This window comes from Myxine glutinosa, chromosome 1 (genome assembly GCF_964187855.1).
Source record: "Myxine glutinosa chromosome 1, kmMyxGlut1.1, whole genome shotgun sequence".
In the NCBI taxonomy this organism is placed as follows: Eukaryota; Metazoa; Chordata; class Myxini; order Myxiniformes; family Myxinidae; genus Myxine; species Myxine glutinosa.
In genome coordinates, this window is record NC_136261.1 from 55,116,578 (window position 1) to 55,141,419 (window position 24,842).

A 24,842-nucleotide genomic window follows, 5' to 3' on the forward strand; every position below is an offset into this window, starting at 1 on the left:
ACGGCCCTGGACGTGGACACAGATACAGATAGACAAGACAGACAGGGGCGTTCCAATCGTCTCAACCCCTTTGGACCGAGACTAAACAGGACTAGCTGCAGTGCCTCTGGATTGTATTCTTTAGTTACAAAGCTTCAAAGTTTGCGCACGATTGGGGTTGTCCTTTTTGGTGTTCCCATCAGAGCACTTACAGTAAAACAGCTCATGATGCTTGGGATCCCAGGTTCACAATCAATGTATGTGTTTGTTTGCCCATTTATGTCCTTTGTGTTTTTGATGCAATAGTACATCAACGCCATCAACGCAATAGTAGTACATCAACGTAGTACATCAACTACGCATCAACGTACATCAACTACGCAATAGTACATCAACGCAATAGTACATCAACGCTAAGTGTTCTCACCGGTACTACTCGGTTTGGCCTTTCAGCATCCTCATCAGAACCCTGGCCCCCGATGCAGAGAGAGAACCCAGGTTCATATCCTATATAACATACATGTCTGTCCATTGCTTAGCAATGTCCTTCTAATTCATTTAAAACTACACCAATGTCTACTCTGTCCTGCATGTGATTTATTTTACAAGCTCAACAACGAGCCTCAAATCCATGTAAAATAAATAAATAATTGGAATAGAAAAACAAGAATCGCCAATAAAATCTAAAAGGGCCTCAAAGGACCGCAATAGGGCAACCAGCCTTAAGAGTAGCTTAAAATAAACGTTCAAAACATCTTGAAAGCAAAAAGGAAAACATTTTTTGGCATAAATAATGAGAAAATATTTTTGGAAAGCATTTCTCCTGCAAGTTTTCTTGAAACGTCAATGAGAAAAATGTCACATTTATCAGTGGCTTACGAGCGGTGTAGGAATGCCAAAGAAATGTGAAACAGCTGTCCCTCCCCCTCCTCCCCACTTCCTCCCCTGCACCCCCTTTAACAAATAACAAAATTTGTTGGTTGGTAAACAGGGAACTGGAAAAATGGTATTAAAAAAAAAAAATTACAAATCAAATTGCATTGAAGCTCTTCTTTTGGCAAGGAGCTGCCATGGAGGGTTAACCTGCATCTGGTTGGAGCCTGTGGTTGCTCACATTGTGGATCATCAGTAACTCAACAGGAGACAACTGCACAGCTTTAATAGTTACGAGTATTGCTTCCAATAAAAGCCTGGGCGTTTATTTTTCTCAAACCCCCTCCAAGGATGAGGGCAGGCGTTTATTGAAAGAGGACGTATATATATTTTTTTCAACAGGAGGAAGCCACGTCCAACAAAAACTGGATGGCCATATCTACGAGTCTCAATAAGGGTTAAAATGAAATAAAAAACGCGGCAAAAGGATCTTCAGAACATGTTGCTGCTGTCGTCATCGTGGCTGTTGTTTTGTGCTCATTTTGTGTACTTTTAGATATTTGTATTGCTTTGAGAAGTACAATATTACTGTATTCTATTTTGCATGCTCCTTTCATGTCTGTCTCACTCGATTCTAACGGTTTTCTGCTGTCGCAGAATAATAAAAATGGTACCGTTGGAACCGCTATATTAAGCTCCAAATGCTGCTTCTTCCTCCTCCCTCCTGGAAAGCCAAACTTTTAAAACTAGCATTTTAATGACTAGAAACACTCGCTCCCAATACGAGCGACAAAGAGGGCGGCGTCAGGTGTATGCTCATGTGCACACCATCTGGACGGTGGTGTGTTAATATTCACATTCCTTAACGGCCACAATTTTCCCATGGTATTGTAGGGTTGGCCGGGGGAAGCTTAGTCCAAGTCTGGCCAGGTCCAACAGGCTGGCCAGGCCTGAAGTTTGACTAAGTTTAGGGCAGGCATTTGGCCAGGGTGCCTGGGATAGCTCACCTACTCTTCACGAAAGACACCGTGGGATATTTAACCTCAGCCAACTAATGCCAGAAGACGGGATGCCCAGTCTAACTTCCATCCGAGGGACGGCACCACATTGATGCCTCGTCTGCCTGTGAAACACCAGAATGACAGTTTATAGCTGGGTCGAGATTCAAACTCAGGCTCGACAGCTGTCCGCTTCTTCTTCTTCTGTTTTTACTTTATTATCCTTCCTTCTCCTTGGTTCCTTTCATTGTGTGAATAATAATAGTAATAAATATAGTAGCATTTCCAACCCTTTTGCCTTCGTCTTCCTCTTCTTCACATCCTTGTCGTTTTGGTGATTTCCCAATTGAATACCGGTGGCACGATTTGGCCAACGTTTAAGGAATCGGGTCTGGTCTTGGTAAACGGCTCACGCCGCGGTTCGCTTCGCTCGGCGCAACATCCATTACGCTGCGGCCGTGAGCGGGGGGTGTTCCTTCGCGTACCGGGAAGCGCTGGTATTTAGGTCATAGGACTTGTGGGCCTAAAACCCTACCCAGCGCCGACCGGGCGTGGCGTCATACCCCCGGGACCACGTCGGTCAGTAACAGACGAGGGTCTTAATCCCCCCTCGATAACGGGAACCGAGGCCGACGTCGGGTTCCGTAACGCGTACCTCAAGCCCATCCTGCCAGCTCTTTCCCCCTCCCCCTCCCCCCACTCACCTCTGCTCCCTTATGCTCATGATACTATTCTATTGGCAGAAAGTAAGGAGGCCTTGATGAAACTGTTGCAGACAGTGAAGAAGGAAAGTGAAAAAGCTGGTCTTCATCATACTAAAATACGCCATTTTGTGTCTGTCTGTCTGTCTGATGAATTTTGGACCCCAATACATTCTGTCGTTACTTATCCAATCTCAACCAACCTTGACAGGAGGACTAAGGGTTACACAATGAAGGTTGTAGCGCATTAATTTGCCCACCTCTCCAAGGGGTTTTACTCCCCCAAGCGGGTTTCCCCCGCCATTGCAGTCAATGGGGTTTCATGTTGAGGTGTATATCAATGTTAAATTAGCTTTATCGTGGCATTTTTCCAAGGCCGCTTCGAATAACAAAACTAATGATAATAGCATAATATTAATGTTATTACAAAACAATATTAATACCATTAGTATCTCACCTCCCTAAGGAGTTTTTCTTCCTTCAACAAACATCGAGTCAACGTTTATACATAGCTTATCATGGCGTTTTCCTGGGAGCAACGGCCCAACGGCCTCTACCAGGGGTAAAAATATTTTAAACGACAAACACACATGATTAGCTTTTGAAACAGTTGTTAAAGCTGTTTATAACACTAAATAAAGAAATTTGGAGGAATCACGACATCAATGAGGTAAGTTTTACTTATAGAACTGAGCGAAGATCTACTGTGCTCTATATACCCACAAGTGTTGGGTTAATAACATGACCCTTCCTGGCGCCAACGTGGCGTTTTTGGTAGCGGCCTTTTGAAACTCGCTCCTGCTGTTTAAGACGAAACTGAAACGGAGGAAGCCCGGGGTGTGCTCATTTACCAAGCAGCCAGCTAGCGCTTACCAAGCAGCCAGCTAGCGCTTGCCAAGCAAGCCGTTCCTTAAGGGTTTTGAATGGAGTGGTTGCTTTCAACCACTTGGAGATCTCTCTACAAGAAACTTGGTAAATGAACAGACACCCAATGTTTTTGAGACCCGCTCGAGTGTAAACTATATACCCCAAAGAGGAATGACCCTTCCGCCGCTTCCGTAGTGTGCTGGTGTACCTGATATAACATGTTATAATGTCAAGCAAGGTCTGATCCTTTCAATAACCTGATATAACACGTTATAATGTCATGTATGGTCTGATCCTTTCAATGACCCGATATAACATGTTATAATGTCAAGCAAGGTCTGATCCTTTCAATAACCCGATATAACACGTTATAATGTCATGTATGGTCTGATCCTTTCAATGACCCGATATAACATGTTATAATGTCATGTATGGTCTGATCCTTTCAATGACCCGATATAACATGTTATAATGTCATGTAAGGACTGATCCTTTCAATGACCCGATATAACATGTTATAATGTCATGTAAGGACTGATCCTTTCAATGACCTGATATAACATATTATAATGTCATGTATGGTCTCATCCTTTCAATGACCCGATATAACATATTATAATGTCATGAATGGTCTCATCCTTTCAATGACCCGATATAACATGTTATAATGTCATGTATGGTCTGATCCTTTCAATGACCCGATATAACATGTTATAATGTCATGTATGGTCTGATCCTTTCAATGACCCGATATAACATGTTATAATGTCATGTATGGTCTGATCCTTTCAATGACCCGATATAACATGTTATAATGTCATGTATGGTCTGATCCTTTCAATGACCCGATATAACATGTTATAATGTCATGTATGGTGTGATCCTTTCAATGACCCGATATAACATGTTATAATGTCATGTATGGTCTCATCCTTTCAATGACCCGATATAACATATTATAATGTCATGAATGGTCTCATCCTTTCAATGATCCGATATAACATGTTATAATGTCATGTATGGTCTGATCCTTTCAATGACCCGATATAACATGTTATAATGTCATGTATGGTCTGATCCTTTCAATGACCCGATATAACACGTTATAATGTCATGTATGGTCTGATCCTTTCAATGACCCGATATAACATGTTATAATGTCAAGCAAGGTCTGATCCTTTCAATAACCCGATATAACACGTTATAATGTCATGTATGGTCTGATCCTTTCAATGACCCGATATAACATGTTATAATGTCATGTATGGTCTGATCCTTTCAATGACCCGATATAACATGTTATAATGTCATGTATGGTCTCATCCTTTCAATGACCCGATATAACATATTATAATGTCATGAATGGTCTCATCCTTTCAATGACCCGATATAACATATTATAATGTCATGAATGGTCTCATCCTTTCAATGACCCGATATAACATGTTATAATGTCATGTATGGTCTGATCCTTTCAATGACCCGATATAACACGTTATAATGTCATGTATGGTCTGATCCTTTCAATGACCCGATATAACATGTTATAATGTCATGTATGGTCTGATCCTTTCAATGACCCGATATAACATGTTATAATGTCATGTATGGTCTGATCCTTTCAATGACCCGATCTAACATGTTATAATGTCATGTATGGTCTGATCCTTTCAATGACCTGATCTAACATGTTATAATGTCATGTATGGTCTGCTCCTTTCAATGACCCGATATAACATGTTATAATGTCATGTATGGTCTGATCCTTTCAATGACCCGATATAACATGTTATGTCATGTAAGGACTGATCCTTTCAATGATCCGATATACCATGTTATAATGTCATGTATGGTCTGATCCTTTCAATGACCCGATATAACATGTTATAATGTCATGTATGGTCTGATCCTTTCAATGACCCGATATAACATGTTATAATGTCATGTATGGTCTCATCCTTTCAATGACCCGATATAACATATTATAATGTCATGAATGGTCTCATCCTTTCAATGACCCGATATAACATGTTATAATGTCATGTATGGTCTGATCCTTTCAATGACCCGATATAACATGTTATAATGTCATGTATGGTCTGATCCTTTCAATGACCCGATATAACATGTTATAATGTCATGTATGGTCTGATCCTTTCAATGACCCGATATAACATGTTATAATGTCATGTATGGTCTGATCCTTTCAATGACCCGATATAACATGTTATAATGTCATGTATGGTCTGATCCTTTCAATGACCCGATATAACATGTTATAATGTCATGTATGGTCTGATCCTTTCAATGACCCGATATAACATGTTATAATGTCATGTATGGTCTGATCCTTTCAATGACCCGATCTAACATGTTATAATGTCATGTACGGTCTGATCCTTTCAATGACCTGATCGTGTTATATTGTCAAGCATTTTCTGATCCATTCAATGACCTAATCTAACATAAATAATCGTAATAATAATTGGCAATAATAATAAGGATAATAACATGGGTCCCCCTGCTGCTCCCGTAGTGAGCAGGTGTACCAGTTATTTAGACCTATAAAAAGTAAAATCTTGTTAACTGAGAAGATCGAGGTGTTCAGATTGGGAGACACTCACGTGAAAATAGAAGAAAGCTTCATTTTCCTGGGTTCAAAGATTGAAGTGAGTGGAAAATGTGGAGAAATTAATAGATGTTTAGCATTGGGGAGAACAATAAGTCAGTATTGACAAAGATTTGGAAAGACAAAGGTGTGACAATACAATCAAAGGGGAAGCTGGTGAATGCTCTGGTATTTGCAGTTAAATGTATGGGATGTGAGTCATGGACGGTGAAAAAGAAAGGAAGGAAGAAGATGGACAGTTTTGACATGTGCTGCCCGAGATAAATGTTAAAAATTTCATAGACTGCAAGAAGAACAAACAAATCAGTGGTTGAATAAATTAGACCACCATGTACTGTATATTAGAAGCACTGATGCTAAAAGTCCCCTCTCGGGTGTGACCTTTCGAATTTGGTGATCATCAGATCTGTCTTTGCCAGAGATTTTTGGAAATAAGCACAAGATTGGGATATTTTGAGAAATCTGATCAATAATGTCACCAAAACTGGGTACGATTTGACAGAACTGAATAACTGGATATAATAATTATTTTACTTCCGGGAGGAGTGTGGACCAGCAACTCTTGGGTTATACACCATCCACACGTAAGTACATCCAATTTTGTCCACATTTTATTCAATCTTTTAGGTTTTCTGGACTGTGTTCTTTCACTATGTCACATTTCTGTTGATTCTGATGAAAACAAATAAATGAAATACCCTCTATGTTTAATGGCATAATATTAAATCTACATGTTGAAGCGGTCGATAGAGAACCAGATTTAGTCAATGTAAAAACCAAACTTCTACGACCGAGGAAAAGCGCCCAGGAAATGACGTCAGCTGAAAATTCAAGGTTATTCAAATGGAGATGTACAATTTGGAAACCATCAAGCAGACGAGTACGTGTACAAGTCAAAGCTTGCACAAGACAACTTGTACTGTACTTATTGCACATTTCTTGTGCCATTCAATGAGTCTCTGATCAGCCTGGCTCAGGTGTTGTCAATCGGGAAACAGAGGGATGGATGATGGCTGGGTTAGCCGAGTCTGAACCGTTATCGTTATAAGACTTTCATGAAATGTTCCAAGAAACACGTTGCCACGAGCTCATCTCAAACCACCTAAACACTCGCATCCAAACACAGAACACTTCCTCACCTTGCAAAATCAGTTTGTTGGAAGCAGGACTTTTATGAGATTCCTCACCTGCAATAAAAATAAATAAATTAAAAGGGCAAACGAAGCACACACACATACAACTTTCTTTTGGAGTACCCTGATTGGGTTTATGGAATTACTATTTTCTTTTTAATTACAAATAATCTTTAAACTTCTCACAACTTGAATATCTCTGAAGAAGTAAAAACAAAGTAGCATTTTCAACCCCAAAAACACATGTAGTTGGGAAATGCATATACTGTATTCAAAACTGAAGGCACCACCAACAAGTAACTAGTACAGCTTATGTTAAATAGAATCCCAAGAGGGAGGGGGACGCATCATGTGACTGCAATGCTCAACACTGGGAACACAATGTCTGTGCAACAGTCCAAGAAGAAGACCACTCAGTGGGCGATACGTCGGACATGAGCCTCGCCCGATAAGGAGACAGACACAGGAAGGTGGTTGCCTTTAATTTTGAGCAAGAAAGTTATTTTGTGATAAGGAAACAAGACAGCAAAGGACATTTTTACCCTGTGAAAATCAGGGTTAGGCATTCGGTTGTGTACGTGTGTGCATGTGGCATACGTGAGGTGTGCGTGTGTCTGAATTTTTAAAATTCATTTTCTCCGCAACCGTTGGTCCGATTGACACAATATTTGACCATAGGAGCGCCTCTGCCTGTATGAATGAAAATTAATGAATGATCGTTTTAAGGCCATTTTCCCCGCTAGAGCGGGGGTTAGCCTTGCGGGCCCCATGACAATCATGGTTCCCTGTTTGAGGCAATGTTTTTATGGCCGGATGCCCTTCCTGACGCCAACCCTTGGTCGCGCTCTTACGATGCGCAGGGATACGGTGTACCTATTCTAAACCGGGGTACACACCGGGATCATTCATCCCAGCAAGCTGGTACTCAATTTGCCGACCTCGGAAGGATGACAGGCTGAGTCAACCCCCCTGGCGATAATTTAGCGATCGACCGGGATTCAAACCCAGGATCCTAGGATCCCAAGCTGGCACCCGAACCGCTAAGCCAACACCAGGCTGCCTGTATAATTTTTTAAATTCATAATTATGATGTCATAGGTCACGTGGTACGGACGCCATCTTGGAAAAACGTTACACCTCTATCTCCGAAACCGCACAATGGATATTGAAACAAGGCTCATTGTTAAGTTCTTCCCATGGGGAATAAGATATGTTGATGATGATTATGTCATCAGTGCCTTCATTATGTCATCGGTGCCTTCTTTATGACATCATAATTCGACAAGCATCATGCTTCGGTCACGTGGTACAGGTGCCATCTTGGAAAAACCGAAAAACGTTGCACCTCTATCTCCGAAACTGCTCCATGGGAAAAATTGAAACGTGGCTCATTGTAAAGAACAATGGGGGAATAAGTGTTGTGAATGATGACATCATTGGTGCCTTAATTATGATGTCATAATTCGACAGGGACAACGCTTAGCCTGATCAATTTGAAATTTATTGAGCGTGATCTACGCAACAATTATATTAGAGAATATAAATTTATGATGTCATCGCTCACGTGGTCTGGCAGCCATATTGGATCAAAGAAAAAACCCTTCAAAAACAGAAGAGTTGGCTCACACTAAGTTGACTGCGCAGGGTAAGTATTCCATGAATGCTGTCTAGTTGTCACAGCAGCTAAATTTGCAGCTTGTGGTTTGAAATAAACTTCAACATTTGTTTCAATAAATGGGCCGAATACAAAACATCTGAAAGTAATGACAATATTGGTGACACTCTAGTCCTATGTTCTGTTAGCAATTCATTGCTTTATTTACAGTGTGGCTGTCAGATGGAAACCTGCTCCTTATTTTGTCTATAAGACTGAGAACCGATAATTATTTTGTCCCATGCTTGGTTAATTTACATAGAAAAGGGCCAAGTGCCAAATAATTGTTTTAATACACTACGCCAAAATGCACGAGGAACCAAAAGAAGTTTGGCATCCTGCTCTGCTCACCAAGTTTCCATCCTTTTGTATCCAAGCTCAAATTGTGACCTGGTTGACAGATTCCTCAAAAATGGCTTTTTAAATTAGTATGCCACCCCACTTTCAGCCAGAACCCCTACATCACATCTGACACTTGATGATGCAGCAGAGGACAAAGTTCTGAGGATCACCGGATTTTCCAAAGAGGATTCCGTGTGCATATTTCGCATGCATGACGGGCAGATTATGGGCCTCTCTATTTTTCTTTGACTCTATTCTGGCCTTGCATCAGCACTTTAGATCATGAGTCCCATTCCAGCTTGGATTTGGCCAAACATGCACAGTGTCCATTGCACTTTGTGTACGCAAATCCAGGTTCCATTCCTTTGTCTCCCCCTTGTGGAACAATCTTCCAGCTTCTGTCCAGTCATGTTCCTCTGATCAGTTAAAGCGTCAGCTGATCTCCCCTTTTATCAAACCTGGTTTCCTTCTCAGCTTTACTCTTTCTATGCACATTTAATATTAAACTGACACTAACTTTTGTTCCATGTACATAGATTTTATTAGCTTTCTGACCAAGTAAATCGATTATTAGCTTTCCAAAGAAATTGATTATACTGTAAAAGTGAGAATTTCCATGCTGCATCAATTTTCGCGCTTCTCTGTCGCATCAAATTACAGTACCAGAGCGCACAAGAAAATGCACGTGTCATACACATAGTTGCCAGTCGCACCGCCATAGAGGAGCAAGCAACGTGCGTGGCCAGCACGCGTAGCATAGATCGATGCGGTTCACAACTACAGTGATGTACTTCAGCATCTACAAATCAACGTAAAATACACTTTGTTATTTGAAGCCAATTTCAAAAGCAGACAAACTTAAATGTTACCCGATACTTGAAAGCTTGGTTAAAACAGAGCTTGATGCACCGTCTGCCAATGTCACCAACGAGGAAATATTGAAAGCTGGTATGGGTGAAAGTCCTGTACAGCTGTACTAACTTGTGGAGACAGTGATGCCGAGGCCAGAGATTGGAATGAATAAAAATATCCATTGCTCCAGAAGACGATGAATTTACTAATCTCTGCATTCAATTAACTATTGATTCGATATGTTTTACTCTACTTTCCTGTCATATTTTGCAATCCATATTTCATTGGTTCCGTACAGCGCTTCTTTGGTTCCGTATGATTTACACCAGGTTCATAAACATTAGTTTATAATAAAGTATGCTTTGATGCCCGTTTCTCTTCAGTTGGGGTTACTGCAAGTTATTTTCTCCCCATATAAAGGTTCACTAAGGTTTCACATGGTTAACGTCATTGAGATTTCCATGTGCCTTGTGCCCGCCCCACAAACTGTGCGAACATGTTTTTACGTCGCTCAGCAAAAAAAGTAATTGCAAGAAAATTTCCACTTCCACAGTATTTGCTTTCCAACGTACCATTTTTATTATTATATGACAACAGTAACGGCTATATTAAAGCTCGAGATCCAGCTTCTTCTTCTTCTTCATCAATCCCAGAAACGCGGGCTTTTGAAACAGCCTTGCGATTATGGACACAAATTTTTGTTCCAGGCTAACATTTTAGGTCGTCATTTATACTATTCTACAAGAACAGTAACCCCTTGGAATGAAGCATAGAACACACACACACACACACACACACACACACACACACACACACACACACACACACACACACACACACACACACACACACACACACACACACACACACTTTATAACAACCCCGCTTTCACATTCTTTTTTTTTCTCCATCAATTTATCCCTAGATGCCCCAGAAATTTCATCCTGTTCGATGAAGTTTTGTACTTGTCAAATTATGACATTGTAGCGGCTGCCGCTGGGTGTTCACAATCGCCTTGCACCTATCAAGGACGCGGAGCGATCACCATGCCGGGCTCGTCCAGGACACCCGGGCAGGCCCGCGCTCAACTTGCCAGGCCTCGGTCGGGACGCCCGGGCATGCCCGGGCAGGCTCGCCCTCAACTTGCCAGGCCGCAGCCAGGACGCTGGGCGACGCCCCCTGGCGCCGGGCCTGGGCAAACCCCCTGGGTTAATAGATATATATTGCTGACCGATAAACGGGTTTTCAGAGTGCCTGAGTGTTTGATTTCAATAAAGCAACTCAGATGAATTCCAGCTTTTTGTCGCGTCCATTCTTCCGATCGACGTGGGAGCCCCAGCTCCTTCATTGGTGACCTATCGACATGGACACGGCAGTCGCCCTTAAACTGCCTACCTTCTGGGAGGCTCACGCGGCGGTTTGGTTCGCACAGGCGGAGTCCCTGTTCGCCCTGCGAGGCATCACGGCCGACGACACCCGCTTCCACCATGTGGTAGCTGCGCTCGGGTCGGCTAACGCGGCCCGCGCCCTGAGCCTCCTCGAAAGCCCGCCAGCCGCTGACAAATACGGCGCGATTAAGAAACTTCTCCTCGATGCTTTCGCCCTCCCATCGGCGGAACGTGCACGGCGCCTGCTCGAACTGCCTGAGCTCGGCGACACGCGCCCTTCCGAGCGAATGGACTACATGCTTTCACTGCTCGGCGAGCACTCTCCGGCATTCCTGTTCCGGGAGCTGTTCCTCCGTCAGCTGCCTAACCCGGTACGCCTCGCCCTGGCAAGCACGACGATCACAGATCCCCGGGCCCTTGCCAGAGAAGCCGACAAGATCTCCGCTGCAGGACGGCGCATCGCAGCGGCGACATGGGACCCACCGCCGTCCGACGCAACAACCATGGCACCCGAGCACCCGGCACGGTCGACGGCCGAACTGCCGACGCAATTGGCGGCCGCTCTACCGTGCCGACCACCTCCAGCACGACGACCGAGGCCTCCACCCGACCAAGCGTGGTGTTACTATCATGCCAGGTTCGGACAAAAGGCCCGGACATGCCGACCCCCGTGCACCTTCGGCAGGCCGGGAAACGGCCGGGCCGGCGTTCATTACCAGCCATGAGCGCCGGCCACACGGGCAACTTACTGTTCATCACGGATAAAGCGTCCGGACGGCGCTTCCTGTGCGACACCGGCGCCCAACTGAGCGTCATACCCACCTCTGACCAGGACAGGCAATCCGCGGTTTGCGGCCCCTCCTTGGTTGCGGCCAACGGATCGACTATCCGCACCTTCGGCCCGCGCAACGTCACCCTCTGCTTCGGCGGCCAACGCTTTGCTTGGACGTTTGTAACCGCCAACGTGCCCATGGCTCTGCTAGGCGCCGACTTCCTCTGCGCACACGGACTGCTGGTGGACGTCCAACGGCGTCGTTTAATCAACGCTGAAACCTTCAGCTCCCTGGTATGCACATTGAGCAGCTCCGCGCCGACCGAGCTGGCATGCACCGTCCCGGCGGCGAACGAGTTTGCTCGCCTGCTCACGGAGTTCCCGGCCCTCACGCGGCCAACGTTTTCGGCCGTCGCAGTACGGCATGGGATCGAGCACCACATACCAACCACGGGCCCGCCGGTCTACGCCAGGGCCCGCCGCCTCGACCCAGCCAAGCTCGCCGTAGTGAAGGCCGAATTCGACGCGTTGGAGCACCTCGGCATCGTGCGGCGCTCCGATAGCGCGTGGGCCTCGCCACTGCACATCGTGCCAAAGCCGGGGGGTGGATGGCGCCCGTGTGGCGACTACCGCCGTCTCAATGACGCTACCACCCCCGACAGGTACCCGATCCCGCATATCCAAGACTTCTCCGCCCGTCTGGCGGGACGGGTCATTTTTTCGAAAATTGATCTCATACGGGGATATCACCAGGTACCTGTCAGGGCGGCCGACGTCCCTAAAACGGCAGTCATCACGCCGTTCGGCTTATTCGAATTCTTGCGGATGCCGTTTGGTCTCAAGAACGCGGCTCAGGCGTTCCAGCGCTTGATGGACGGCGTGCTGCGTGACCTGCCGTTCCTTTTCGTTTACCTGGACGACATCCTCGTCGCCAGCACGTCCCGGGCCGAGCACCTCCTCCACCTCCGAACACTGTTCGGGCGCCTCAGCGAGCACGGCCTCATCGTCAACCCGGCCAAATGCCACTTCGGCACGACGGCCGTTGATTTTTTGGGCCACCACATCACCAAGAACGGGGCCGTGCCGCTGCCAACCAAGGTCGAGGCCATCACCACGTTCCCGCGTCCCCGCACCATAAAGGCCCTGCAGGAATTCCTGGGAATGGTGAATTTTTATCACCGCTTCGTGCCCCGCGCTGCTCAACTCATGCGGCCCCTCTACGAAGCCCTCCGGGGCAAGCCGGCCAAGCACGACATTGCCTGGTCCGCAGCAATGGATGCGGCCTTCCAACGCTCAAAGCGGGCCCTCGCCGATGCAACACTGCTCGCTCACCCGGTGCTCAACGCTCCCATCGCCCTCACCACGGATGCCTCCGACTACGCGGTGGGCGCCGTACATGAGCAATGGGTGAACGGGGTTTGGCAGCCACTCGCTTTTTTCAGCCGGCAGCTCCGGCCGAACGAGCTCAAATACAGCACGTTTGACCGGGAGCTCCTCGGTCTACACCTGGCCGTCCGCCATTTCCGCCACCTCCTGGAGGGCCGACCTTTCACGGCGTTCGTCGACCACAAGCCGTTGGTTTACGCCATGGCCAAGGTCACGGAGCCATGGTCGGCCCGCCAACAGCGCCACCTCTCCGCCGTGTCGGAGTTTACCACGGACATCCGGCACGTCGCCGGCAAAAACAACGCCGTGGCCGACTGTCTTTCCCGGGCCAGCGCGAACGCGGTCCACCTGGGCGTGGATTTTGCGCTTATGGCGGCGGACCAAACCACCGACACCACGGTGCAAGCCCTCCGGGCGGCGGACACGGGCCTCCGCCTGGCCGACATCCCCTGCGCGGGCACTGTCCTGCTCTGCGACGTCTCCCAAGGCCAGCCTCGCCCCATCGTGCCCGTCACCTGGCAACGCCGCATCTTCGCCTCCCTCCACGGCCTTTCCCACCCGGGCCGGAAAGCTTCCCAGAAGCTGGTGTCGGCGCGTTTCGTCTGGCACGGCCTTCGTCGGGACGTCCGCGATTGGACCAGCACCTGCACGGCCTGCCAACGGGCCAAGGTCCACCGACACACCCAGGCCCCGCTGGCACCTTTCACCGTGCCCGAACGACGTTTCGACCACGTCAACGTGGATCTGGTGGGCCCCCTCCCCCCGTCACGGGGGTTCACACACCTGCTCACCATGGTGGACAGGACCACCAGGTGGCCGGAGGCCGTTCCCCTCGTCTCCACCACCACCGCCGACGTGGCGCAGGCTTTCATCGCCACCTGGGTCGCCCGCTTCGGCGCACCGGCGGACATCTCGTCAGACCGCGGACCACAGTTCACCTCCGAGCTGTGGGGCGCGGTCGCCCGCAACCTGGGGGTCAAGCTCCACCGTACTACGGCCTACCACCCCCAAGCAAACGGGTTGTGCGAGCGATTCCACCGCTCCATGAAGGCCGCGCTCATGGCCGGCCTTCAAGACGGCGGTTGGGCCGATCGGCTGCCGTGGGTCCTTTTGGGCCTTCGCACGGCCCCCAAGGAGGACCTCCAGGCATCCACCGCCGAGCTTGTCTATGGCCAGGTGCTACGCGTCCCGGGCGAATTCGTGCCCGACGCTACCAGTCCCTGGTCCGCAGCTCACCAGCGCTCGGACCTCCAGGAGGCCGCCCGACGGTTTGCCCCCGTGCCAACATCCCACCACAGTGACCCCCAGTCCTACGTCCCCCCAGCACTCCGCACAGCGGAGTATGTTTTTGTGCGTCACGACGCACATCGGTGGCCACTCCAGCCGCCGTACGACGGGCCCTTCCGGGTGCTGCGACGGGACGACAAGTCGTTCGTCATCGACATCGGCGGCAGGTCGGACCGGATTGCAGTGGACCGCCTCAAGCCGGCGCACGTGGACGTCGACCACCCACCACGGGTGGCCCTTCCGCCGCGGCGAGGCCGCCCCCCGTCCACGGTGCCCCCCACTCGACCGCCCACCACCTCACCGGACCCCCTCCCACGACCCGCCAGGGGTCGCTTCGGCCGGGTCATCAGGACCCCCCTCAAATTGACCCTGCCGGTGCAAGTCGATTCTGGGGGGACGTGTGTAGCGGCTGCCGCTGGGTGTTCACAATCGCCTTGCACCTATCAAGGACGCGGAGCGATCACCATGCCGGGCTCGTCCAGGACGCCCGGGCAGGCCCGCGCTCAACTTGCCAGGCCTCGGTCGGGACGCCCGGGCATGCCCGGGCAGGCTCGCCCTCAACTTGCCAGGCCGCAGCCAGGACGCTGGGCCACGCCCCCTGGCGCCGGGCCTGGGCAAACCCCCTGGGTTAATAGATATATATTGCTGACCGATAAACGGGTTTTCAGAGTGCCTGAGTGTTTGATTTCAATAAAGCAACTCAGATGAATTCCAGCTTTTTGTCGCGTCCATTCTTCCGATCGACGTGGGAGCCCCAGCTCCTTCAACATCATAATGGAGGCACCTATGACATCATCATTCCCATGGATAGTTCTTTACAATAAGCCATGTCTCAATCTTTTCCACGCAGCGCTTTTGGAGATATAGAGGTGCAATTTTTTTCCGGTTTTTCCAAGATAGCACCAGTAGCACGTGATCTACGACATCATAGTTACCATCAAAATATTCTGCAGGCCGAGGCACTCCTTTGGTGAAAATTTCCTGTCCATCGGTCAAACCATTGCAGAGAAATTATTTTTAAAGAAAATAAACCTGAAAAATCGCACTGCCAGAATCCGTGTCATGGCATGAGAAGCTCATCCAATCCAAAGTTTCTTCTTCTTCTACACACAATAACAACTTCTAGCTTCCAGACCGTAAATCCAATCATCTTGAAATTATGCACACTTGTTCCACTTCATGACTTCTACTTTATTATAAAGTTTAACGTTGATCAATGGAGCGGTTCAAAATATATAATTTAAAAAAATATTTTCGTTCAATCATACATCGCTGCCATTCCATGTGAGCTATCGCAAATTCCAAAAAGCAATGTTAGCACACCGACATGGGAAAATAACTGAAGTTTCCAATCGAAATGATAAAAAATGAGGGAGGAGCTAGGTTTTAAAGGTTTATGCTTCAAAACGTTATAGCTCCTAAACCATGTGACTTATGACATCCTGCTCACTGAACTTTTTGTTTGTCATGGGTATGCGATTCTGCCTGCAAATATTAGCCTCGATCTGTTCAGTCGTTTCGGAGAAAATGTGTTTTTAGTAGTTTTACAGGCTTTCCACTTAAAACAATATGGCAGCCGAACAACGCGACCTACAATGTCATTCTAAAAAAAATTCTCCATCACTTTATACCGAGAATATATTTGCAAGTTCTTTTGACTTCTTTCCTAACAGATTTGAGGTGATGTATGTGTTCTTGAGATGATGCTCAAGAAATTTCATCGTGATCAGATGAAGTTTGTTACTTGTCGAATTATGACGTCATAATGGAGGCACCCATGCCATCATCATTCACATATGTTATTCTGCATGGAGAGTTCTTTACAATGAGGAATGTCTCAATTTTTTCTGTGCAGCACTTTTGGAGATATAGAGGTGCAACGTTCTTCGGTTTTTCCAAGATGGTGCCCGTACCACGTCAGTTGTGACGTCATAATTACCATTAAAATATTATAAAGGCCGAGGCACTCCTATGGCGAAAATTTCCTGTCAATCGGTCCAACTATTGGAGAGAAAATGATTTTTAAAGGAAATAAATCCGGAAAATGGCCGTGCCACCATCCGTTAGATGGCCTGAGAAGGAAACGTGTTGTGTTTCTTCTTCTTCCAGCAATAATGGCTTCCAGCTTCCAGACCGTACAACCAATCATGTTGAAATTTTAAACACATATTCCCGTTGATGAGAGCGACATCACTTTAAAGTTTCTAGTCAATCAATGCAGCGGTTCAAAGGGTAGAATAATTTTAAGATTGTCGTTCAATTATTTACTGTGGCCAAACCATGTGATTTATCAAAATTTCTCGAGTAACGTTTTGACCTCCCTACATGGGAAACATTTGTGTAAAGTTTCCACTCGATATCTTCAAAAATTAGGGAGGAGATAAGATTTGAAGTTTATGCTTTAAAACGTCATAACTCCTAAACGATGTGACGTACGACGTCATGGGAAATTTTTGTTCATCATGGGCATGCAATTCTGCATGCAAAGTTTGGCCTCGATCTGTTCAGCCGTTGCGGAGAAAAAGGGATTTTAGTGTTTTTCACGAAAAACAATATGGCGGCTGAACCATGTGACGTTTGACGTCGGAATTTTTTTTAACCTAAATTTTTTGAAACTAAGGTTATCTTACTATAATTCACCAAATGTCCGTCTGTCTGTCTGTCCGTTCAAAGGTACCGCAAAATCAGCTGAACCGATCGCAACGATATTTTGGGTGGGTAATCCTGGGATCTCCAGGAGCAAAATAGGCTATTTAGTTTTTCCAATTTCAGCTTTGGTCTCCAGCATTCTCAGGTTTGGACTCCCGAATAACATTCGCGTTATGTTCATTGTGACGATGTTTCCATTGTGACAATGTTGTGACGATGTATGTGACGATGTATGTGTTCATGGTAGTGTTTGACGTGAAGGTGTGAACGTAATTTCGTAATGTTTTTCGTTTCGTAATCCTTTAATGAACGTTTAATGTTTAATGAACGTTTAATGCCCTTTGGCTAACCCCCGCTCTAGCAGGGAAAATGGCCTTAAAATGCATGTTGTTGTTGTGTTGTGTAATGCCCTTCGATGTCCGGGGCCATCACCGTCAGGCTCGGGTAAACCGCTGAGCCCATCCGTGATGGGGACTGGGGCTTGAGACAGTGTCCCACGAACGAGGAATTCCGAGTAAGCGCGAGTCATCAGCTCGTGTTGATTAAGTCCCTGCCCTTTGTACACACCGCCCGTCGCTACTACCGATCGGACGGTTTGGTGAGATCCTCGGATCAGCCCCTGCACGGGCCGTTCTCGGCTCGTGCCGGTGCGCCGAAAAGATGAGCGAACTTGACTGTCTCGAGAAAGTAAAAGTCGTAACAAGGTTTCCGTAGGTGAACCTGCGGAAGGATCATTATCGGGACAACACGAGAGCGAGCGAGACGTACGTGGTACGTGATCGCCCATGTACTGTTTAGCCATGTACTGTTTAGATTTTGATGATTTGCATGTGATTTGAGGTGACTTTTGACTTCTTTCCTGGAAGTCCTTGGTGTCCTTGCGTTTTATACCTATCCTGCCTCCCCCCAGGCCCTCTCCCTCCAAAAACATCTCCCGATGTCCCTGCTCTCAAATGTTGTGTTTGTGTGCTTCCTCCCCTTCTCTCCCCATCTTGTCGACCGCTCCCCTTTTTATATACTTTGTTTGCTTCTTTGTTTGATTTGTTTGTTTGATAAATGTTAGCTCTTTCACGAGCCTCGACTCTGTATACAAAAAAAAAAAAAAAAAAAAAATGATTCAACGGATGTTTATATGAATCGTTTAAAATAAAAAAAGCCTTCAATTTCTGATATTTTACCTTTTCATTTGGGCTTCCCAATTGAAGCCCCGCCCGTAGGGCAGTACTGTTGCTAGTGTAAAAAATATATCATATTCATGGGAGCAAGGGATCCATTTGTCGAATTCTATCCTCGTAACGTTAGCACTTTTAATATCCTAAGTATACATTTTTTGGTCCCATTGCAGAGTTCTTTAGAATGAGCCATGACTCCATTTTTTTCAGAGCCATTTCGAAGATATAGAGGGGCAAAGTTGAAGCTGTTTTCCAAGATGGTGCCCATACCACGTGACCTATGACATCATAATTAGTAGTATAAAATTATACATGTCTAGGCAATCACGTGGTGACAATTTTGTGTCAATCGGACCAACGGTTGCTGAGAACATTGATTTTAAAGTTTTCAGAGGTGAAAAATAGGGTGGAAGAATAATAATAAGAAAAACTCTTGGAAAAACAATAGGTATTCCTCTGCATGAACCTAATAAATAAGTAGACCGAACCATTGGCCCTATTTTTATATTAAGCTTTACTTTCACTTTAAACAACTTCAGAAAGACAAGAGAAACTCTAATGAAGATTCAAGAAGAAACAAAGACAAATGCCTGACCATGCTCATGGCTGTGTCCATGCTCATGTCCATGCTCATGTCCGTGTCCATGGGAATGACCGTGGGAATGACCATGGGAATGACCGTGACCAAAATGGCCCCCATTGAGATTGGAATGGCCGTGGTTATGACCTGAAAAACAATTATGTAAACAAGCAATCAGACCAGTCCAAGCCTCTAGTACCTTTCAGAAAAGTGAATTTATCTTCGAATCATCACCATAAAAAAGAAAAAAGAAAAAAGAAAACAGAAGGATGAGGCCAAGCAAACACACCTCCTTATACAAGAGTGGCTGTGATCTCAAGATGTGGTTCTTAACCAGAAGCATGGCATCAAGAAGAGCATGTAACTAGAAGTGCATCAGTAAAAAGGTTAAGTGGGCAAAGGATGGTGCTCATGTGGGGAACAGCATTATGGAAGTTTTGAAGCAGCAGAAACCAGAATAGAATAGAATCACAATTAGATGAATGAATGAATGAATGATCGTTTTTTTTTAAAGGCCATTTTCCCCGCCAGGGCGGGGGTTAGCCATGCGGGCCCCATGACAATCATGGTTCCCTGTTTGAGGCAATGTTTTTTTGTTTTTTTTTATGGCCGGATGCCCTTCCTGACGCCAACCCTTGGTCGCCTCTTACGATGCGCAGGGATACGGTGTACCTATTCTAAGCCGGGGTACACACCGTGATCATTCATCCCAGCATGCTGGTACTCAATTTGCCGACCTCGGAAGGATGACAGGATGAGTCAACCCCCCTGGCGTTAATTCAGCGATCGACCGGGAATCGAAACCAGGATCCTAGGATCCCAAGCCGGCACCATAACCGCTAAGCCAATACCAGGCTTAATACCTCCTTATACAAGAGTGGCTGTGATCTCAAGATGTGGTTCTTAACCAGAAGCATGGCATCAAGAAGAGCATGTAACTAGAAGTGCATCAGTAAAAAGGTTAACATCAGTTAAAAAGGTAAAAAGGTCCTGGAATCACAATTAGATGCAAATTAAAAAATATCGTGGGTTGACCCCTAAAAAATAGGGGTCAACCCACGTTTGATCTCAATTACAGGTCACATGAGAGGGAGCACGAGAGAGAGAAGAGAGAGGGGGAGAAGTAGAAGACAATATCAGATGTTCCTAACTCAACTTATGATCTGCATGATTTTCAAAGGGCACATGACCTTTGACCTGTTGAACCCAAAAAATGAATTGGTTTGTCTTGTATTGAAGTCCATCATCTTCATTTTACGGCCGTTTCCATGCTTCCGGATGCCCTACCTGAAGCCACCACAGAATCAGCAGCGGACCTAGCCTTTGTCTAAAGAAACATGCCCTGCAATGCAGCATGGGGATTTGCAATCAGAGTTTCCTTCTCCAAGGTGGACTGCCTCCGAGGTTAAAGAGCTCGACCTACCCTGGTTGGATTGGTGAGTGTACCAGCAAGTCTTTACAATTGAGGGCCTTGCACACTACCCCTCTAGGGTACCAACCTACTTAGAGATCCTCCAGAAATTTAGCCAGTAACCTCAAGAGCACTCCTACCATGATGCACCACTTGGAGGTAATCTGAAAGTCTTGGCAAGGGTAGAGGCTATGTACCTGAAGGAAGCACTTACACACGAGGCCTTCTTTTTGCTCGGAGAGCTATCTGGTAGCTGTCGCAAAAAGTAACGAGTGGTAAACCACATCACACCCTACTACAGCACTAGACACGTACACCTGCCCTGCGGAAAATAAAAACAAGTACCACAACAAATCACAAACGAAGATTTAAAAGTAAAGGGCACTTTACCTGAGACTTTTTGAACCCAAAATCAAATTGCTTGATCTTTAAGCATGACAGTCTATACTTGTGCAACGTTTGGTTGAAATCCCTTCAGTGGTCCACAAGTTATCGTGGTAACAACAAAACAACAGACGGATGCATGGACAATCGGACGGACAACCCAAAAACAGAATGCCTCCGGCCTTCAGCTGCAGCAGCATAAAAAGGATAAAAAGCCAGAGGACAAACTGAAAAAGGCCATTCTAGAAAAAAAAAAAGTGAAGCATAAGACAGTGGACAATTGAGAGAGATAGTGAAATGGGAGTACAAATGACAGTACACAAAATACAAAATAGTATGGTTTAGACTTTAGAGGAATTGAAATACTGTATATAGTCAGGTTCACTATGTCAATAAATTATATTTCGTTCAAAATCATGGTAGATTAGCAAACCTATACATTTTTGGAAAGGTTATAGCATAAGGAAACTAAAAATCAATGTTTACATTTGGAGAGATACCTGTATGGCGGCCATTTTGGATTTTCAAAATGGCCACTGTAAAATACATATTTTGTTCTATTTCTGCCTCTAATTACCCTAAAAACTTTTAAAATATACTAAACCTATATTTTCAGGGACAAGGAATCCAATGAAAGTATCAAATTAGTGCTATGGGGAATGGTAAGACACGAATCAAATGTTTTGAATTGCAAAATACTACCTTTATATTCGCGATAAGTTGCATAATCAAATACATGTTATCATTTTGTACAGGCAGTTAATAACATCAAAATGTGTCACAATAATTCATATCACCAAACATACACAGGCAGTCAGCAAAATCATATATACACATGCAGTCAGTATAACTTCACATCTACACAGGCAGTCAATGACAAAATATACACAGGCAGTCAATGACATCAAACATACACGATTACAGAATATGCCATTCAGAGTTCGTCATCACTGTCCTGTGTGTCGTATCCGACAATATAGTCCGCATCGTTTTCACAGTCCGTTCCACACAAGCAAAGGTCGGTCAATTTGATTGGCAAATCGAATTGGTCGAATGGTCGATCGAATCGAATTCGATGAATCGAATCGAATCGAATCGATCGAATTGGTCGAATGGTCGATCGAAGCGATTGGTCGAATGGTCGAAGTGGTCGAATGGAATTGGTCGATTGGTCGAATTGGTCGAATTGGTCGAATCGAATTGGTCGGAATTGGCAAATGTAAACATTGATTTTCAGATTTTCCATGTCATAACGTTTCCAAAAATGTATAGGTTTGCTAATCTACCATGATTTTGAACGAAAAAACAGTGAACCTGACTAATAGTGGATTAGGAGAGAGGCAAAGAGAACGAGGGAGGAGAGACTGATGCTGGGAGAGGCAGAGAGGCAGAGTAAAGAGGCTTTGCAGAAGTAATGGAAATGCAAAGTGTGGGAAGCCGTTAAAAACTTATGGATGGAACATGAACAAAAGGAAGATAGCAAAGGGTGGAGATGAGGGAAATGCGTTGTGGCAGAGAAACAAGAGAATATGGGATGTTGGTAAGGGAATAAGGTGTGGGGTGACAGGAAAAGGCAATGGGGGAGGGGGTGGTGGACACAAAGACAGGCTGGCAGCACACGAGGGCGCATTAGGAGATGGTGGAGCAGTTTCGGCACAAAAATCTGGATGTGCGGTGGAACAGAAGGACTACGCAGAGCGGGCATCACAAATGGACAGCACAGCACCAAGCAGGAGAAGCGAGGGAATTGTTAACCTGCTCGACATGCATATTTGAGGAAATAGCTTATTGGCTCATAAATTATGGATGCAAAGTCGAAATCAAATATTTTACGTTTACTTCTCCCATATCGTGATGTCCATTATTTCCTAATGACGAGTTAATTAACGTCGTCATCGTCATCGTTTTACAGCCGTATCCTTGCTTGCATGTGAAAGCCGTGATTCATCTAATGACTGCTTTGCCAAAAGGCATATTTGAGGCATGATTTGTGAGGCCGGATGCCCTTCCTGACACCACCTAAAGGAGTAAGCAACAATTAAGAGAGAAGTAAATTTTCTCTGACTCTTGACCTACATTTTACATATGAACAGTCTTTTATTCGCTTGGAAACAATATAGCAACAAAAAAGGAGGATAAAGATGGAGAAGAAAGAAAGAGAGACAGTCTCACCATGGCCGTGTTCTCCGTGTTGGAAAGCAAAGATGCCGACAATATTGACGAGGAATCCAAGGATAGAGACTGGCAGCAATCGCTCATGGTTAACATCTGGCAGTGTCAATGATCTCTACCAAACATACCACACATAGATCACCAACATTAGCCCAAATCAATAGTCATTTAAAGCATAATTTTTAGAATGTTGTGCGATCTGTAAATCATTGTTAAATTTTAAGTTGAAAAGTCAAAACAAATAAACTCACAATGGCACGAGACAAAAAATAATAATAATAGATGCCGCATGACTTTTCCGTGCAAAAAGGAGCAGCAGACATTTGTGTGTGTGTATGTGTGTGTGTGTGTGTATGTGTGTGTGTGTGTGTGTGTGTGTGTGTGTCACTTTATTTTAAACTAAAAAGTTCCTGCTGTAATAAAGGAATAAAAATGGTTTTGGTGGAAAGCTGATTAATCGACCGACTTGGAACAAAAATTTCAAAGTTGTAAAATGTCGTGTCCGTTTAATCACATACACGCCTTTTACGAGTACTTGGAACTTTTGACCTGTTCAATCTAAAATTGGATCAGTTCATCTTTGTGTCACAGTCCATACTCGTGTCGAGTATGGTTGAAATCCTTTTGAGCGATTCATACGTTATTGCAGTAGGACAGATTTTAAATTAAAGGGCACTTGACCTTCAGCCTCAGCCTTTCAAACCCCAACTTTAATAAGTACATCTTTGGAAAGAAAGAACAATAACAAAGAAAAACAAACGCAACCGACCAATATATTTGAAAAATCCTCGATTTTGCAAGTCACAAACAGACAAAGAGGTGAAAACATAACTTCGGTCCACCTTCGGTGGCTGAAGAAATAAAAGTACAACGAAGGAGCACACAAACAACAACAAAAGCAATAAAAACAAGGAGTTCAATAACAACTCGATGGTATTCATAGAATCTTACTATAATTCACCAAATGTCTGTCTGTCCGTCTGTTCCCAGGTACCGCAAAAACGGCTGAACTGATCGCAACGATATTTTGGGTGGGTAATCCTGGGACCCCCTGGAGTAAAATAGGCTATATAGTTTCTCCAATTTTTCCAATTTTCCAGTTTTTCCAAACATGATGGAATAATATTTATCGATATGAACAGTGATGTGGCTTTTATTGAAATTCTACAAATACTGTTTAGATTTTGATGAGAATTATGAACCTGCGGCGAATGCGGAAGTGGACAGATGACGGCAATGCGCAGGTTTGATAATATCCCAATACAACCGTCATTCAATTGTAATGTTAAATCGTTAAACGGTAATCGTGTTAATCGTTTTGGTAAAGTATCAATTGATGATTGGAATTGAGTGAATACAAGTACGATTTTGAATTCGTAATTGTATTCACCCAAACGTACGGAACTTCACATCAGGATTTAAATATTTGTTTATGTCACAAATGTTGTTAAATTTTATTTTTTATATTAATGCTATTTAATTTGTGATTGGAGTTATGCTGTTTGGAATGAAAAAAGAGAAATCGAGTTCAAGTGAATGACGAAATGCCATGACGGTTTCTACTTTCTAAACGTGCAATTCACGGATCGCCACATGCAGATTCGCCATTGACT

At 45.2% G+C, this 24,842-nt stretch overlaps 1 protein-coding gene across 2 annotated transcripts in view; it reads right to left on the reverse strand.

The window, feature by feature from the left end:
* Window positions 1-24,842, reverse strand: part of SLC30A7 (solute carrier family 30 member 7) — a 90,219-nt gene that overhangs the window by 43,767 nt on the left and 21,610 nt on the right. For both annotated transcript variants that reach the window (XM_068111615.2, XM_068111622.2), the window contains exons 5-7: window positions 23,230-23,344; window positions 19,278-19,409; window positions 7,187-7,234 (exon numbers count right to left, since the gene is read on the reverse strand). In XM_068111615.2, the coding sequence (XP_067967716.1) occupies window positions 7,187-7,234; window positions 19,278-19,409; window positions 23,230-23,344 (295 nt within the window). The remainder of the gene's footprint in view (window positions 1-7,186; window positions 7,235-19,277; window positions 19,410-23,229; window positions 23,345-24,842) is intronic.